This window comes from Vidua macroura, chromosome 1 (assembly GCF_024509145.1).
Source record: "Vidua macroura isolate BioBank_ID:100142 chromosome 1, ASM2450914v1, whole genome shotgun sequence".
In the NCBI taxonomy this organism is placed as follows: Eukaryota; Metazoa; Chordata; class Aves; order Passeriformes; family Viduidae; genus Vidua; species Vidua macroura.
This window is the reverse complement of record NC_071571.1, coordinates 127,721,314-127,741,237: the sequence shown is the minus strand read 5'-3', so window position 1 is coordinate 127,741,237 and position 19,924 is coordinate 127,721,314. Positions and strand designations below refer to the sequence as shown.

Here is a 19,924-nt window from a genome sequence, read left to right as displayed (position 1 = left end):
GAGGAAGTTTGACTTTCCTTTTCCTTTCCACAAAGAATTGACTGTGGTGGTTTTACGTTCTGGCACTTTTTAGAAGCTGTTCATTGCATATGTGGTTTTTAAAAAGCTGTAAAAATGGTGCCTGAAAAAAAAACTATACCAACTGATAAAGGAATTAAAAAAAAAAAATTGGGTTTTTGCTGATCTACCTCTTTTGTTCTCGTTGTAGAACTTATGACCTTTATTTCCTAACTTATTATGGATCTAGTTTGTCAGTTTACTGCTAAGACTGTGTATCCTAATCAGAGGTAAAGCCAGCAGAATTAATAGGACACATGAGCAAACAACATTATCCAGCTCAAAGATGGAAAAACTGGGCTCAAAGGAGTGCTACAAGACTTTTATAAGCCTAGAAATGTAAGAAAAAACCCATAAGCTTCCCACTAGTTTCACCTACTGCATCTTGCATATCAGGTCCCAGGAGAGGAGAGAGATCAGCCCATGGCATAGGTGTCTTTTCTCACCTCCATCCTCACTGCATTCATTCTTTACAGCAGTCAGGTAAAGGGAAATGCTCAGTTAATGAATTATGAATTAACAATTTTCTTGTCAGTCTTATAAAAGGCATAACTTGTAGCATTGTCCAGGGAAATTCAGCAATATAGATATTGCACTCTGTAACATAAGTGCCCTGTTCAGGATAGCAGATGCACATGTTTACACTAGTGGGGATTTTATTCTTCAAGTGTTTTTCTATGTATTTAATATAATTAATTTAGTCACTGCCTAGTGTTTTTAGAAGATATTTTAGTATGATGAAGCTTTTGTTCATGTTAAAACAGGGTGAATTAATTGAGCCCTTATTAAATTGCCAATGTTTTTGGTAATCTATGTGTCTAGCACCAAAGAAGCCTCCACCCCCACCAAAAGAAGAAAAAAAAGATGAAAAAAAAGAAGAAAAAAAAGAAGAAAAAAAAGAAGAAAAGAAAGAGGAGGCAGAAGCAAAGCCAGAGGAGGATCATTACTGTGATATGCTGTGCTGTAAATTCAAAAAACCTCCACTGAAAAAATACATGGAGTATATGAAGCTACCAGATACCATTGACTCATACACAGGTAAATTTAAAGCCATTTAATAGAACAGGGTAAAGTCATGTTGAAGTGACCTGATATTACATGGCACCTGTGAGCCACCACAAGATACACATTCCAGTTTGCAACTCCCAGGGACACAGAGGTCCTGTCCTAAACAACATTTATTCCAAACGAGGAAAAGTGACAACAGTTGTAAAGATGGTATGCAAAAACATTTAATGCAAACTGATGAGATTTAGAACTCAAGTATTCTGTTTCTTGATCTGGAATTTGTACCATTCATTAGGGCCAAATAATTCTTTTTTCAGTTATAATATAAATGAGCAAGATGCAATATCTTATATACAATCATTATATTTGATCATATAAGTTTCTTCAGGTGCACTGAATATGTTCTCTTTTTTGCAAATTCCTTGTGTGACTCCTATTTCCAAGCCACATCACTTTAGCAGCATTCCAGTTGCAAAAGGGAGAATGGTAGGTTGGTCTGGGCTGAAGCATTCCCAGAGACTGCAGCAGAATGAATGTGTCTAAAAAATGGCAATAGGCTTCAAGTTCACACCTCTCCATTGAAAACTTTTCCTTTCAGATCGCCGTTACGTGGCATGGCTCATGCTTGTGACAATTGCCTATAACTGGAACTGCTGGTTCATTCCCCTGCGCTACGTGTTCCCATATCAAACCCCCAGTAACACAATGTACTGGTTTGCCATTGATGTCATGAGTGACATCTGCTACCTGTGCGACTTGATCGTTTTCCAGCCCCGAGTGCGGTTTATCAAAGGGGGAGATATAATAGTAAGTATTGGAAGTGGGACTCTCATGGGCAGTAGTGGTGTGTTAGAGTATAGAAATTCATCCAAGCTGACCCTTCTTTTTTATCACTATGTCAAATCTATGTAGCTTTTTTATTTACCAAAGGATACATATATTTTTCATCACTGTCCTTCCATTCTACACTGATGTTCCATTATCCTATGTAGGAAGAAACATATCCATTACCTGATTTCTTAAAAATTATAAAAAAAAACAGATTTGAAAGTAACAGATGAGAACAGCTGAAACAGGCATACAACTCTAAACATATTCCTCACTGGAATCAGTGGTCATATGTACTCATGCATATATACATCTGTTTGTATGCTTGTGTGAAACTTTCACCTATTTGCCTTGTACCAGAGTCACAGCTGAAGACAGGGCATATTCTGCTGGGCTTGGACAGGATATGCATGCTTTGTAACAGATTGTGAGATGGTGGTGTTATTTTTTTCCAAAATCAGAACAATTCCCTGAAATTTTAGGATACTTTGAAAATAATTCATTTGAGGTAATCCCTTTTGGGGAAATTTTGATTCTTGCTACAATTTTTGTGTTATCTTTTTTATAGAAAAAAAGTAAAATACAATTTTAAACAGGTATCTGAAAGCTTGCCCTTAACCTACCAAAAGGTATCTAGAATGTTATTTTTTCTTTCATCATCCCTGCTTTTGATTATTTGAAATCTTATAGAAAAAAGACACCTAATTCAGAAGAAAAAAAGTTTTGATAACTTCAGCATGACATTACTGTGCCCAACAGACAGAAAATTCAAAGTTATATATCTTCAAATCTAATTTGTAACTAGCTTTACTTCAGTGCTTTTACAAAAAAATTATGCGTCGTACATATACAATATTACTGATACTTTTACAGACCAAGGTGTGCAAATACAATTTCAATAGGTATTAAATGCAGTGCAGTGGAACATATTTTTTTTCACACCAAGACATTCAGTAACTGGATCTTGCCTAAATCCCACAAAACTCAATTTTTATGAGCAAAGTTAAAATTCTAACATACGAAGCTCAGCTTCTATTTCCCTTGAAGCTGTTTGTTCAATTCACATATTTTAGTGCACAGAAGCCATCTCCTGCCTGATCTCCTGCACTTAGTTTAATGTTTAAACTGATAATAGTTAAAATTGGAAGGGAAATATGATTAAGATCTTAAAGCTATTTTTAAAGTTTCCCTGATATAAATACAGAAAGTATAATAATAGATAAATTTCTTTATATACTTGTGATTATCCTTTCTTATTTTATTAGCATCAGTTCTCATAAAAAACGATTTAAAAATAAAAAGCTAATCATTACTAATGAATGCAGTGTTGATTATGGTAATGCTAGTAATGCTAGCATGTTAATGTTAGCATTCAAAGAGCTAATTTTGTACAGCACCATTAGAAATACTCTTCGAGTTTTTTTCTTGGAATCACTGCAGATAAATGCATTTTTTTGCCATGAAATTGAAGGGGGTTGGGTTGAACATGAAGTCATACAGATGTCTTGAGAGGGAAGTTTTGTGGAAAAAATGTAATGTACTTTTCTAGACTAACACCCAGATTGGAAGAAATCAGACAAAGCCCAAATCTCAATTTTTCAAGTCATTCTAATAAAATCTGATCCAATGTAAGCTAGACTAATAACAGTACTTCTCAGAAATATCTACAGATATTTCTCCATTCATACTTTTAGACCACTATTAATTTAACTGTCATCACCCCTACTGTACTGTGGAGTAGCAGAGGCTCATCCTTGACATTTTGATCCTGACTATGCCTTTTTCTCCTTTCATTATCACTGTAGTCAGACAGAGCAGAAACTGAGAAATTCTACCGCAGCACTGTGAAGTTTCGGGTAAGTAGAACCTGTGTTACTGATAGCAATATGAAGTTCTGGCTGTTCACAGGATTTTTTTTTCATTCACTGAAAATCACTGTTGGTTTAAGAATATCACCAGAAAGCATTGGCTCAATGGCATATCAGTGCTCACCAGCTGGAGACTGACATCTTCGTAAACAGTCTTTAACTGGAAAAGAGAATATTTATAAATGCAATTCTAAATATTATTTTGGATTATAATAAATTAATAAAATAGAATTTGATTAGTTTTTGTGAGATCATCCCAGCATACACTAAAGACAATAGCTCCACTTGCCAGAGATTCATTAAAAAAAACTAAAACTCCTGAAGAGAGATGATAACTCTTTTCTGTAAACTCTTTTGAAGTACCTTATTGAATGGAATATTTCATCACTCACAGTAGTCAAAAATTCAAACTAAGATGTTTCTTATGCTCATGGCACTTTATAAAAACAAAGACACATTTGTTAATGTTGCTCCTAAATTTTGGGGTTATTTTCTCAAGGGAACATAGGTAATTTATTGAGTTCCTGATGAACATACAGCTCTGTGACATTAAGCACACATCTCAACTATTGCCCTCTCCTCTTCTCTACTTTTGCACCTGCCTTGTTCTGAGTTATTTTTTTTTCTCAGTGACTAGTATCATTACTTAAATACTTGATATTAAGCTATCCAAAAGTGCAGGATATACACCATAACGTCAAATGGGTTCAATAGAGTGAAACTTAAAGCAAGAGACCAAAGTTGATTTGTATGGTTTTAAGTTCACACTTGCTGTATGTTTAGGACTCTTGATTTCTGAAGAAACTAATAGGAGTTGAGTGTTCTCACTACATGCAAAGTATAGATATAATGTGGGGATTTGTTGTTGCATCCTGAGTTTGGGTTCAGATTAGGGGTTCTGATCTTTGTTAGTTTGCCGGTACTGTGTACCCTCGTGCGTCCCCCGTGTCCACCCCTGCCATGTTCCCATTGGTCGCTGTGGCACATGTCACCGCCACGGCGTCTGTATTCATTGGGCGGGAGGAATCCTGCTCTCCCTGTCCCACCCCTATATCATCCCGCTCCCCCCCAGCCTTGCCGCCAGATTTGTCCAAGCGAGGTTGGGAGCGGGCTGCCACTTCTCCATTGTGGCTCTCGCGGCCAATAAAGCATCCAGCTGCCACGCGGACGGATTTGGATGTTTTCCCTGCCTCTTCGTTTCTTCCCTCACACCGATGGCAACGCGCGGCCAGCCCACCCCCCGGAGCGCGGCAGCAGAAGCGCCCGGAAGTAGCAGCCAGCACGGACCCCGACAAGAAACCGAGGTGCCCAAGCTGGGCGCTCGGGAGCCGACCGGGGCTGGGAAAAGTAACGCACAGCCGCTATTTGTCATATGATTAAGTACTAATTACCAGTTATTGATATTAATGCACTTTTGACTATATTTTCCCTCCTCTGAGACATATGTCTGAGAGTGGGAGAGAAAGAGAGACCATAAGAGGCTGTTTATCTCAATCAATTTTTTGGTTTGCTTTGCACACTGTTCAGGTATTAATTGCCTCTTACCTGCATGGAATAAAAGGTCAGTGCTGCAGGCTGGTTGCTGCCAACACGATTTACACCCCTCAGAGCAAAGGCATTTCTGATTTCAGTGAGATGAAGCCCAGAGTTCCACATCCCTCTCTTACTTCCAAGCAATAACAGCAACAAAGCAAGGTATCCAAAGATCTTTAAAAAGGAAAAGATAAATTTGCCACAGCTTTCCTTCTCTTAGAAAAGAATAAAGATACACATAAGAAGAGTAATCACATAGTTGATGGACTGCAGGGAGATGTTGAAAGCCTTAGTGGTATGAGAAGAAGCAGCATACAAATTTAATAGAAGAAAAAATCTATTAAAAAAAAAAAAAAAAAAAAAAAAAAAAACCAACCAACCAACCAACCAACCAAAAAAAAAACCCCAAAAAACAGCCAAATTTATTATCCTATGATGAATCTGTTGTTTGGAACACATGCCTTGTGCAGGTTACAAGCAAGAAATCTAACTCATTGTGTTCCCTCAAATTACTTTAGGCAGCCTTGTTTTAAAAAGGCTTTTAAGAAGGACTTTTAAGAAGTGCTTGTGTAGAGGCCTCTCCACCTGCACTCACCAGCCCCATGCCAAACATTTTAGTCTGATCAGAACTACAACTGAAAAATCAGAATGTATTAATAATCAAATATGTGAGATACTGTTAATAATCCACATGAAACAGATTAAAATCTCAGGCATAAAAGCAGGGCAAAGCCAAGCTGTTGGTGTTTTCAAGGAGATAATCTTACCTGCCAGTACTTAGGAAGCTACATGCTTAGCATGCTGACTCTTCAAATATTATCACAGTCATGATTCAGTCTAAGCAGGTTTTTGATAGCAAATAAATACATTATGATTACTATGAAGTTTAAATTGACCCCTCTGTTCTTCAACAGCTTGATGTGCTATCAGTGTTTCCATTTGACATTTTATACTTCTTCTTTGGATTTAATCCAGCACTTCGAGCAAACAGGATGCTAAAGGTAAGATCTAAGGCTAACCATGCCTAGATGTTTTTGCAAGGCAACAAAAATTTTTTTATAATATTTAGGAATATGAAATTTAGAAACTGTAAAATATCTTTAGGGTAAGGTACAACATAACTTAATAAAGAAACAATAAATACAAGTCATAGTCTAGCCAAATTAAGCCCTTATTTTCTTATTTTTTCTTCTGACTTTATTATTTCCTAATTTCAAAAAAGTATTTTTGATTAAAGCTTGGTTTGTCACATTATTTAAGTTAGATTAATCTCAAATTATCTGCTTAGTTTTCAAAGATTAAAAAAATTACTAATAAATGCCAATGTACCTTCCCCTTTTGTTGCTTATGTCAGGTGTTTAAAAACATAGGAGGTAATTTTGAGGACAAAAACTATACACAGAATACCTGTCAAGCACAAACCTACTTTTGTTATTGACTCCAAAGACCTTGGAGTTGTGTAATGAAAGGTCTGAGAAGGGATTAGAACACAGTACCTAGCAGGCCGCTGTGTGGCTAAATGCATTTCTCTGCACACAATCAACATGTTGACAAAGAATTGGTTTTCATTTAAAGCTGGGGGGAGTACAGAACTCTGACACTCTGACAATAAAATGAAGGTATTCTTATCTTTGGTATTCAATAAAACTTAAAAATTCCTTAAATCAGAACCACAATAATATGAAAGAATGAAAAGTTAAATAGTACCTTGTATTAGGCAACCAGCTGTGTATTGAACAAAAACAAAGAAAAAAGCTACATGCAATCACAAATGATCAACTGCAAATACTAAACAGGAAGAATTCAATACAGCTGCCATTGATGCCACAGGGTATCTTTTAGTGTATGGCTGTTGATACATATGAACACTTACTGGAGAATTACTGGAATTTCAGGAAGAGAAAAAAAATACATATAATTCTTTGTGATCATTTTGCCCAAGCAATTATATATGTATGAGGAACTAGAAGTTGTTCACCTGCAGTACTCTCACCAAAACAGCAAGGTTATTTCTGTAACCACTCAACACCCAGAAAAACACGACTCAAATTTATCTGTGCTTTTCAGCTCATATTTTTGTTAAATGTTTGTCATGGTTTAGGAATAGTGTTCTCCGTTTTAGTACTCCCACTAAAACTGTATGCCTGGTCCCTCTCCCCCCTCAGCTGGAGGCACAAAAGGCAAGAATCACAGGCTGAGGTAAGAACAATTTACTGGAAACAACAACGAGACAAGAAAAGAAACACTAACAACAACATTGTCAATGACAGAGACTATAAGAAAAGATGTAATTCACATGGAAAATCTCCCCAGTAATAAACAATACCAGACAGCGCCCTCTGCTAGGTTTTCTCAACAGGAAGGAACACCTTTCTTGACTGGAAGAGACAGCCCATTTATTGCACTCCCAGCAATGAGCTGAGGTGGTATAAAATAACATGAGTCCTTGCCATGCCCCTCCCAGCTACTGCAAAAATTAACCCTGTCCTGGCCAGAACCAATTGAAAGTTTGATTACTGAAAAATCAATTTTCAAAATGTGTATGCGAATTGATGTCAGTACTATTATAAAAAAAAATGTGTACTGAAAAATAGTGATTGGATTACTTTCATTTGTTTTCCATTCAGCATAACACGTTCTTTGAGTTTAATGATCGTTTGGAAGCTATTATGGAAAAAGCATACATCTACAGGTATGTGCTGATAAAACTCAAGTAGCATGCAAAGCTTGGCACAGAATGCATTTCAAGCGATTTCATGAGTTGTCAGTTAAGCATTGGGTGGAATATGATACATCTTTAACTGTTCAATTTAAGGAGTTTTTTTAAAATATCTGCCTTTATAGTAATCATTAAAATAATATATATATGGCCTCACTTACAAATGAAATCTAGCTCAGTTCAGCTGGCCTGGTTCAGGCAAAATGTTCACCAAACTGAGGCTTCTGCCAAAATCTAATTGATCAGAAGTTTCAGAAAGTTTCTTTAATGAAAGAGCTAAAAACACTTTCTTTAAGTTGCTAATAATGGTTCCAAATCCTCAGAAGCTGTTTATTTGTACTTAATAAGAGTTATGAGCCTGAGCCTGTGTCAACATTTTTCTTCAAATGTGCTCTCCCCATGAACCTGGCATATACAGGAACTTGATCCTTCACTGCACTGACTACAGCTGGAATGAGGATCAATTCAGCACAGTTCACAAATAGTGATTATAAGCCTAGTCTGCTGAACTGTGTTCTCACCTTCTGCACTGACAGAAAGAATTTTGGATCCAACTCAAGTATTCCATGGACATAGCTATGGCAAGTTTCACAGGCCCCTCAGCTGCCAGTGATGTTGCTAAGATCCAATGAACCCATCTGCTTTATCATCATTATTGTCAATGTCATCAGGCCTAGTTTATCTTATGTAATACCTACACCAACAGATCCTTTTCCCTGTCCCAGTTTTGGGGCATGTATTGTTCCTGTCTGTTGGTGCTGTAGAAATATGTTGGTTACCATCTTATTTAATTTCAGAGATTATTGCACTTAAACACTACACTTGATATTAATACACTCAAATGAGATATTTTATGAGATTTAAAAACAAGATAAATTTAAAAGGAGGTTCAAATATCATCTCTTTCATTTTTTTCATGTACCTGTGAAATAAAACAAAGCTTAAAAGTTTGAAAGTTCTACTGAAATATATTTGAGATGCTGACTTTCACAAAACTTATATTTACTTTTCACTCATGGAAGACTCCTTTGTAGTTTGATTTGGGTTTTTTGGTTTGGTTTGGTTTTCTGATTTTTTTTCTTTTAATTTTTTTGGTTCAAAAGAGGACTGAATTTCTACAAGATGAAGAAATTTCTTGTCAGTTTCTGAATCTCTGCCTTTTCAGTTTCTAATTTCATTTAAAAAAAATGGGCCTTCATCTGCTTATGGTGTTTAACTTTTTCTAATATTGATAAGCCTTAAAATTAATTATTTTAAAATTAATTATTTTCCATATTATATCCTTTGCTTTTTGGAGTCATAATTCAATGCTTTTTCTGTGTCTTCTATAATACTTGCAATGAGTATTGGGAGATGCATTATATATAATATAGACAGTATATAATAATATAGACGATTCTGAACCAAGTAATAAATTTGTATGTAACAATACTGTTGTATGTATATGGATTTCAAAGAAATGGCAAGACATTTAAAACTCATTTTCACCCAAATAAAGGTTTTCAAGGGACAGAGTTTCACACTTTTATGAAAATACGGAACGGGAGGTGAATGTACAAAGGACAAATTCTGAAGGGGATGTGTATATCTTCAAGCTAGACCAGCTTTGAAGGATGTGATGTTTATTTACATGTCAAAAACAGGTGCTCATTTAGAAAGGCTACGACCCACAAAGCAGGATCTCACTGGTCCTGTAAAATGTATGCAGTAGCAGAGCCAGCTACTCTGCCCTGTCAGAGAGTATTTTAGTGTGATATTGATTAAGAACCACAACTGTGTTGCTTCTTGTGTCTTTGTTTCCTGGACAAAGGCCCACTCAGATTGTCAGTATTAAATGTAAACTGCTTTCAAAGTGAATCTATTCTCTAATTCATACTTCAGAAAACACTGACTCCTGATTTTGCTCATTGACAAATGGAGAACAGAGGTAGCTATACAGAAGAGTACAGGCAGAAGCTAAAAAATCTTTAAAACCCCAGTCTTTTTTGTGCAAACTACTGCATTTAATTTTAATGTTGCAATCTTGCTTTGTCTGAGATTGGTATAACCACACTTTGAGCAATAAGGCACCAATTAACTAGATATTATCAAACTGAGCTTCTACAGCAAGGAGGATTCTCTTCTCAAACTAATTAGTTTGACTTTGTAGGAATAGAGCTAGCATGAGTTACTTACATCTTCTCATTCTGATATATTTAACATATGTCTGGTGAAATATAATACAGCAAAGGTTTCTGGAATCTTCACCAGACCTCAGGAGTTCACTTTCATGGATTCGAACTTGAACAGAAGACCTAGCATGGACAATATTGCATCATTACAAGATCACAACAGCTCTCTGCTGTTCTCTGTAGCTTGCAATCGTAAACAGAGTTGTCCTGGAAGCACACCAACTTTTAAACAGAGAAATAGCATTCATTTGTGAGCATCATAAAGAAGAAGAGTACACTTAGGTAGATTATCTAACAGTATGGAAAGGCAAAGGAGGGCATAAAAAGTCACCTGAAGACGCAGGAAAGGAGTGCTTAATGAAGTAACCGCAGAGATATTAGCTTCCATTATCTTTGTTTATAGATCCAGCTCACTTAGATCTTATTAAATTCTCATAAAACCACTTACTCAGTTATTCTGTACTGTATACTGCATTGAATTCTAGCTGTAGCAGATAAACTCATTAACTACCAGCCTGTGTTTAGGCAATTACTGCACTTTTCCTGCTTATTTATCCCCTTCTTGTATGAATACTTCAATAGAGATCTAAATCCAGGAGACGTTTCTTTTGATCCCCATGCACTGAACAGAGGCTGTACAACGAGATCATTATTGTATTAACAGAAAGCTGCTTGGTGCTTTAGTAGTTCATCATTGGTATTCTTCAAAGAACTGGCCACAGGCATAAGAACTGGGATCAGGAATGGTATAACTCCTGCTGTAGAGACTAAATCATACTATTTAGAGGATCTGCTGCAGGTTTTATACTACAGGTCTTGTAAAGCAGTTCATTTCTGACTGCAGAGGTTTCTTGGCTTTGGTTCACAAGTTTAGAGTCTATCTTGGATAGAGTTTGGGAAAGACATTATTTTTTACCCTGTACCCTCATTAATATAGCTTCAAATTTCTGGAAATATTCATAGCTGTATAAAGAAGTAGACTATAAACTCCTCAGGGAACCACAGTTTAAAAATTACCCCATGTCAAATATTCTAGGGAAGATGTTTATTTGACCTTGGACAGAGAGATGGGTAACTGCCAGCTATTTTTTTTCATAGACTCAATACAGGTGGGGAACTACTTAGCTTTATGCTTAACATTAACATTGTTAATCCAAAAAAGTAATGGGTTCTATATTAAGAAAAAAAAAAAAAAGGAAAATTTTAAGCTGATTTACAGGACTCTGTTGACTTTTATAGGGTCATTCGAACAACTGGATACTTGCTGTTTATCTTGCACATTAATGCATGCCTGTATTATTGGGCTTCAGACTATGAAGGAATTGGCAGCACTAGATGGGTGTATGATGGCGAAGGAAACATGTAAGTCCTTTTCTTTTACAAGAGATTTTTTTCTTTTTTTATTTTGCTCATTCCTGCCTCCGCATCCTTCTCTCATGCCACTGCTTACTTTTTTAAGTGCTTGGATAGCAAACTTTTAGTATCATGACTGCTGATTAGCAGCTTTCAATACTAGCACATATTTGGAGGGCAGGTGCAGTGAATAATCAGTTCACCACTTTCAGCTTTTATAGATTTATGAGTCAGTGCTAAGTGTTGTCTTAATTAAACATTTAGAAAGCAACAAGGGTCATAAATTAAACTTAATGATTGCATATGCACATGGGAACTGTTAGAAGGATTGTATAGCAGTCCCTCAAAAGAAACACAGGGACAGTTTAGGAGTTTTTTTTGCTGCCACACAGCATTGTGTCATTAAATGCAACATTTTAATCTCTCTATACCATGGTGATTGGTCTGAAAAAATTCCACCAGCTCTCTATGATTTTTTGAGAAGTGGCAGAGTGTCTTCAGAGGAAACTACTGGATTTTGGCACAATTTTCCATAAACTCCTTGTGACAGCACTGGTTGGGTACAAAGTAAGGACCATTTATCAAGATGATGGAGAAGAAGTAAAAGAAAAAAGCAAACTCCTAATATACTCTGTGTGTAGTTTTGTAAAGATATATGTAGTAGGTTCAGTTGTATGAACATTCATTTCTTTCAAAGACTATAATATAGTTAAAGCCACAGAAGTTCAATTTGTTCTCTGATTACATTCCTTACAAAACCACATATAGTATCCTACTGCTGTCATAAATTGCCTTCTAAACAACTTTTCGCCCTTCTCTTGGACATGTGCTCCTCTTGTTTGTAGTTTTGTCAGTCTTCACAAATTTGGTGTCAAGTCACTACCTTGAAGAGCAAAACACACTTTGTGTAAACCCGCACTGATTTTTTATACATAGGGTTATCTCTTAGAAAAAAAAAAAAAAAAAAAAAAAAGTCAGACATGTGCAAACAGGATCATGGAGCTTAGTGGAACCACTTATGTAAGTGAAGTCATAGATGGGTGTTTATTTGCAGGATTGAGGTTTCCAGAAATCTGACAAGAAAAACACAGAAGCAATTTCCATTATAGCTATTTTTTGCTAATGTGATTCTTGGGAATACTTGCCTCATACCCAAAAAGTAAGGTACATAAGAATAAGAAACCTGAAAACTCTGAAAGTAGAGAGTTTACTCAGTCTTCAAGTTTTTAATGCTCCTTCAGAACAGTCTAGAGAATAGGCAAGAAAGAATTACCTGTTTTTCACAGACAAAAATATTTCACATCTTTCTCAGAAAAGCAATTGGTAAAAATTATTTACTGGCTTTACCACAGACAATGCCTTGTGTGTTCACAGTGGCCAAGTTTTTTAATATTTTGTGCTACTTTTTCTATGAGGAGACAAAAAACATTTCTCAAATGAACTGCAATCGCATGTAATTTAGAGCAGATTTGTTTTATAAACAGTGATAATAAAATGATAATTCTGCATTAAATTGAGATTCTTAAATAAAATGCATGTTTGGATACCCAAATAGCCAAATACAAGAAAAACATTGATCTGTTGGAATGAGTCCAGATGAAGCCACAAGTTAATCACAGGGTTGGAGCACCTCTCCTGTGAAAACAGGTTGAAAAAGTTGGAATTGTTCAGCCTGGAGAAGAGAAGGCATGAGAAGAATTTATAGCACCTTCTACTACCTAAAGGGAAGCCTACAAGAAGGCAGCACAGGGAATTTTTACAAGGGCATGCAGAGACGGATCAAGGGGGAATGGCTTTAAACTGAAAAAGGGCACATTTAAATTAGATATTGGGAAGAAATTCCTTACTATAAGGGGGGTAAGGCACTGGAACACGTTGCCCAGAGAGGCTGTGGACTCCCAATCCATGAAGGTGTTCAAGGCCAGGCTGGATGAGGCTCTGAGCAACCTGACCTAGTGGAAGGTGTCCCTCCCCATGGCAGGAGGATTGGAACTGAATAATCTTTAAGGTCTCTTCCAACCCAAACCATTCAATGGTTCTATGATATATCCATCTAAACCTCATTAAGATATTAATCCACTTCATCTTGACAATTGTTTGGTGAGTGTATGACTTTATTCTTTTGCCTGTATCTAACTCATACTAGAATATATAGCGCCATGAACATCGAATCCCAAAGAGTATTCTACAATGAACTGCATTTCATAAAGTATATCTTTTGTCATCCACTAACAGCAAATGCTGACTGTGTGGAATTACCTTTACCTTAGAGAATTAGGCATGACATAAAATCTAATCATCAAATGTTTGAAGATTTTTTCACACACAGAGTTATCATGTGAACTTTAGTTATAACTGGAGATGTAAGTGTATTTACACTTATCAGACAAGATACTTCTAGGTATATTCATTTATTAGGAAAGCAGATATAAGAACAATTTGCCAGGAAAAGTGACTAGTACTGTAGCATATATTATGGCACAGCAGTGAACTTATAATTTTTCTTTCACAGAGCACTCAAACAATATTTGAAGCAAAATATGCCAGTAGTCTCACAAAGAATGGGAACATACTCAGAAAGAATATTAGGGATACATAGCTACTTAGCTAATTTTGAAAAATGACAGTAAGCAGTTTGACAAGTAAACCAAAATTCTCACTGTCTCAGACTACATTGATCCACAGAAAATGATCTGGCACTGATTTAGTGGCCCTAATGCTTTCTGTGGAATCCCTGCTTTGTCCATAAAATATTGCTAGTTATGGCCAAAACCAGTTCTTAAAAAAGTCAACACTCGTAGAATTTTTTTCTTTTCCTTTTCCAGGCTAAAAAGAAGTAACAGACAGCAGTTTCCATTATTAGTTTGATTACATACATGTTCCTGAATAGGCACACTAGCTGGTGAACTATCTATAAAGCTAAATCTATAACTAACAGCTATACACAACACTCAAACCACAAGCAAAATTATCAAAGTAGCTCTTCTGCAAATTTCCGCAAGTTCTATTATTTTCTGGTTCTTGTCCAGGCTGTAAAGTGCTAGTATCAGTCCAAAATTTGAGGTCTTTTGCACAGCAGCCTTCAGTCAAAGCTTTTGACTTGAGATGTAAAAGGCAGTCAACTTTACCTCCCTGCAACACACCCAAATTAGCCACACATGACATTTCCAGCACTGAAAGTGCACAGCTTGAGTTAGGCAATACCTCAGTCTCTCCTAAACTAATGCAACTAATCACTAATGCAACACCAGAGCATCACTAATGCAACACCAGAGTGTAGAGTCTACGCAAGGACAGTAGCAGATATTGAAAAGGTCTCTTAAGTGTACAATTTCAACTATATGTGTTTATTTACAAACTAATTTAACTATCCAAGTAAAAGATCAATCTCCCTAATTCCTGAGGAAAATGGACAAATCTTTTATCAAGGATTCAGCATAATGTCATTGTTCTGAATTGTTCCAAGGAAGTATCTCTCTTTCATGACTGTTCACAGAGAAACTAAAACCAGGGAGCTGAAATTCTCATGCAAACCCTCCAGGTCAGCAGTAAATTTAGGCAAAACAAATCATTTCACTTTGCTCAGTCTTCTGCTGTTTGCAAAGAGTCTGTAAAATTATTTGGCAAAGTTAAGACATCTATTTGCATCCCAATTACGTTTCTCTGTAGTGTGCTGCCTTCCTGTTCCGGGCACAGACTTAGTGGATATCTGTAAGTCCCAGAAAATGGTCACTGTAAGTGTCTCGAACAAATCCACTCCTTTGGTACACATTGCCCACTGCACAGTGAGACTGGCAAATCTTGAAATGTACCTCGTGGGTTTCAGCTGTGTGTTGCTCTTGCAATAGGTCTGATGTGTCACGATCGCAGTGCTTGCTATGCAAAGACAGTTTTGTGCCTCCAGGCAAGCTCATATGTCAGACTTTCAGTCCTGCTACCCACAGCCATACTTTTTTAAGTAAAAGCTTTATAGTTTGCTCCACTGTGTCTGAGATCATCATCATCACAGGCACCTGATGAACACATCACTCTAGAAGAGGTACCAAGAAGGAAGTCATTAGTTTATAAAGGCTGCTGTTTTATTCTGTTTAAACCCATCCTAGCTGTAATCTGAGAAGAGTCAAATGTGATAGTCCTGAAACAATGCTTCCCTGGGCTGAAATGAATATGTGAATACCACCTTAAAATCTGAGACACATGCACAAAGGCCTGATTTACCTGCACTAACCAAAACCATGAAAGAAGTTTAATGTATTCTGAAATGGGCTTTTCTGAAAAAGATATTTCTATTAACATAATATTACAAGGTATCTTATTTGCAGTGTTTCTGAATGTTTTCATACCTAGGATTTTTTTAAGGAAAAATCTAGTACTTTGATTGCCTGAAGGATAAACATACTCCCTATGATGAGCGGAGGCAAAAATCCCTTTCTTGTCTCATGACTGTTGTTTACTTCAACAGTAATTTTATAGCAGGCTGGTAAGCTGTATAGTGAACAGTGATGGTTTCCAGACACATGCTGGTAGGAAGCAGAGCTGCTAATACTGTTGAAATAGGAGTTGTTTTTTCTGGCTTTCCTCAAACAAAATTTACAATCTCATTTCCCCCTTTCTAAGGGAAGAAACAAAGCTGCTCTCTATTTCAACTGTACAACTTCCATTTCAGATTAAAATAAAAACAAAAATGCATAAATGGAGAAAACCTGTTCCAAAGAGATAGAGAATATCATGTGCCTTGCCAATAGAAAATTTCTTTTGAAGTAAAATCACAGAAGAATACAGTATATTAACTAAGTCTTAAGAAAGGGTAGAAAGATATAAAAAAACCCTCACATTTTGGACATACAACACTGCAAAGAAGAATGTGACCCCTAAATTTCTCTGAGGAGGTGCTTTCATTCTTTGTAGACATTCCCAGAATAAAGATTATATTGTCTATCATGGTGGAGTTTGCAAACTTGGCATGCAGAGCCATTGAAGGTGAGTGATTTGCTTAATTACTTTTTTTTTTCTAAAGTAAGTACCACAGAAGTATTGTTAATTTATTTACTTTTATATTACCCAGTTATACATGTTTCAAGCACCACAGCATTCTCAGTTATGGCAAATCAATATGATATTAATATCCTTTACATAATTCCCCTCAGCCAAGCTAAAAGCATCATTTTATGCTTAAATCTGTAATTCTTCCAAAATGGACCTCAGTCTTTTTCTTATTATTTATTTATGCTACAGAAGTCTAAGGAAGAGCTGCCACTGATGCATACTTTGCTGAAAACACGCATATGTGATTTTTTTTTCCCAAGTGAAAATATTATTGTGGCATAATCCAGCAGTTCATTTTGCATCCCTAACAAGGAAAAATGTTAAAATGGAAAATATGCAATGAATTTTTTATTTAAGGACTCTGAATGAAAATGGCCAGTTCTGACTGTTAACATCTAAAACTAGAAAACTATGGTAAAAGTGATCATTGTTACTGCATTTTCTTAATCTGCAACCAAGAAAAAAGGGACTTTGTAATGAAAAGCAGATATCAATTGCTTGGTAAAGCCTTACATTTTGGGTGAAAAACTTGAAAATACTTTCAAGTGATTTAAGAAAAAACAAACCTCATTGGAACTAGTTTTTATCATTAGTTTATTTTCTTATATTTGCACAAAACTGACCCTGCAGCTGTATTATTACATGAACCTCTTATTATAGTGGAGCCCATATCTTAAAAAGAGAGGAGTCTGAAATACACCTAATGTCTGCAAGCAGACCAGGTGTCCTCAGGTTCAGAGCAGGCATGAGAAGATGCACGTGAGACTTTCTATTTCAAAACAAACTTATCTCCAAATGTATTTCTTCTGTGTCTTAGTGCTTGGGGTGGGGGGGGGGGGGTGTTTGGTTTTTAATTATTATTTAAAACGCAATAAAATTCAACACACATAAGGAATCATTAGTGCTTCAGAAGCAGTAGTCACAGCTGAAGTAATACAAAATCCCACTTTATAATTAAGGTAGATGAAATTCTACTCCTAATCATCAGCAAAACTGAAGTCTGATTGTACAGAAACTTGGGAAGTCACATTTTAATTAATAGCAGGCTTTTAAAAATATACCTAAACCAATTATTTGTTTGCTCAGAAAAGAAGGAAATGATAGCATTCTCACAACAATGATTTGAACTAGTTATTCCCCAATTGCAATGCTGCATTGCTTGTGGTATCATGTTCTAGAAAGAGATTTAAACCAGAATTTTAGAGATGCCCAGGAACTTTTTAAAGCATTCTGTCCAGGCCCTTTACTGCTTTCATAAACTTGTGTTATCATACTAGTAGCAATACATGACTTGAAGGCAAAAGGCTCCATAGTGAAAAAGGCAAGAAATATTTTGTTAACGTGACAGAAGGATTTGTGGAAACCAGTAGTTAGGAGATATTAATAGAAGAGTCAACCTTTCAGTGCTGAATTAGTGAAGTGGTTCGGAGAAGCTGAATTAACACACAGCTTGTGGAAATATGTAACTTTTTTGACATAACCCAGGAGGTAGAGCCAATGAAGGGTGCTCAAAAGCAGAGTGGGACGAAGACCAGTATGGTAAAAGGAGTAAAAATGGACACAAGAAGAACAATATTGTGTTTGTCATTCCCACCATAAGGCTTTACACAGGTGTCATCACACTAAAGCCATGAAGGGGACCTTCAAGTGTTTGAGCATCTATTATGCTGCTACAGAGGCTCTGGGAAGTCTCCAACACTTTTACACTGCTTTTGACCATCTTCACTGGTAGCATTCTAGCACTGTAATTTCCATTTTGGCAATTTTGTACGCAAGTCTTCTTTAATGCTACCTAGGATTACTAGAGAACAGTAAATTATAGCTGCATTTCCCATATATTCTTAGTTTGCTGTGAGAATATTCAAATCAACCTGACCTATGTAATTATATCATTTATAAATTCACAACCTTTTCTAAAATGCTGAAAGTCTTTTGGACTGAAAAGCATCACTGAAAGGCCCAGCTCAAATAGGCATATGCTTAACTTCAAACACATAAGTAGCTACAGTCTAACAAAAATGCTGTTTGTATCCACAGGTACCTGAGGTGTTACTACTGGGCAGTTCGTAGTTTAATCACCATCGGTGGCCTTGCAGAACCACAAACGCTGTTTGAGATAATTTTTCAACTTCTGAATTATTTCATGGGTGTCTTTGTCTTCTCCAGCTTAATTGGTCAGGTACATTAAAAAATCAATAACAAGTTAGATTCAAATTACTGTAATGTAATGATAACATATTCAATTTAATAGACTTTAGTTCTGGGAAAAAGTTTAGTTTCCATCCTCTATTTTAATGTCAAACATACTTATTTTTCTTATAAATACATGTTTTTAATCAGTTCCCTGTTTTGTAGCTCTTTTGCACACAAGCTGATTAAAAGCTAAGACTGCAGGACACAGATGACCCTTGAAACTATGTATAATTCCTTTTTTTTTTCCTTACTCACAGCCAAGGAGACAAATCCTTGACATTTATATACTGTTAAATCTGAAATAAAAATTGTGATTGTTGAATAAGTCATGCTCAGTACTACTACTGATAAGATTCTGTTAATGAAAATCCCATTATTTTTGTCAAACTGGAACTCTGATCTCTTCCACAAATTACAATATATTTGTCAATCTGAAAATTAACTGGTTTCTATTTCTCTTGGTTACCATTTGGCAGGAGGGAAATAAAAAATCCCATATTGCAGCAAATCAATGAACATAATTGAAATATTTCTGGTTTGTAACTATTAAAATTGGGTTTAGATCATAGATTTTAAAACACATTGCCTACAGAAAAACACATGCTGAGATTTCTGAGTGAGGCTGTGCCTCATCAATTTCTGTAGAAACCATTCCAGACTTTTTGATTTGTCTATGTCTGTTATAAAATTAATTATTAAAAAAAAACCCTAAATTAAAACTGAAATTTAATTCTTATTTTGAATACAACATTTGAAAAGTTCAATCCAGCAGCTAGAGAGTGCATATGTCTCTCGCTCTTTGGATCTGCAAGAAGGCGTAACTGTCATGGAAGAGACTCTTCCTTACATGATTTAAAATTCCTCCATAAACCAGAATTACCAAAAATAAAACAATACATACATATAAAATATTTCTTCTGGAAAATTATTAAATTCAAGTATATATAATTAAACTTCAGAGTTTGCATATTTATAATTTTTCCCTAAATTGTTGTAACTATCAATGAAAGTGTCATTTCCCCAAGAAGATTCTACAGATCACTTTTTGTAACCAGTGTAGTCATTTGCAGTCTCAGACTTTAAACCTTAACATACAAGCTGCTTCATTGCATTTTGTTTGTTATAGTTCCTGTTTACAAAGAACCCTT

General features: G+C 35.9%; 1 protein-coding gene across 1 annotated transcript in view; it reads left to right on the top strand.

The window, feature by feature from the left end:
* CNGB3 (cyclic nucleotide gated channel subunit beta 3) overlaps positions 1 to 19,924 on the top strand; it is a 61,052-nt gene that overhangs the window by 28,403 nt on the left and 12,725 nt on the right. Inside the window, exons 5-11 of the mRNA XM_053989938.1 lie at positions 880 to 1,095; positions 1,664 to 1,872; positions 3,699 to 3,749; positions 6,209 to 6,295; positions 7,922 to 7,986; positions 11,424 to 11,546; positions 18,621 to 18,762. Of these exons, the coding sequence (XP_053845913.1) occupies positions 880 to 1,095; positions 1,664 to 1,872; positions 3,699 to 3,749; positions 6,209 to 6,295; positions 7,922 to 7,986; positions 11,424 to 11,546; positions 18,621 to 18,762 (893 nt within the window). The remainder of the gene's footprint in view (positions 1 to 879; positions 1,096 to 1,663; positions 1,873 to 3,698; positions 3,750 to 6,208; positions 6,296 to 7,921; positions 7,987 to 11,423; positions 11,547 to 18,620; positions 18,763 to 19,924) is intronic.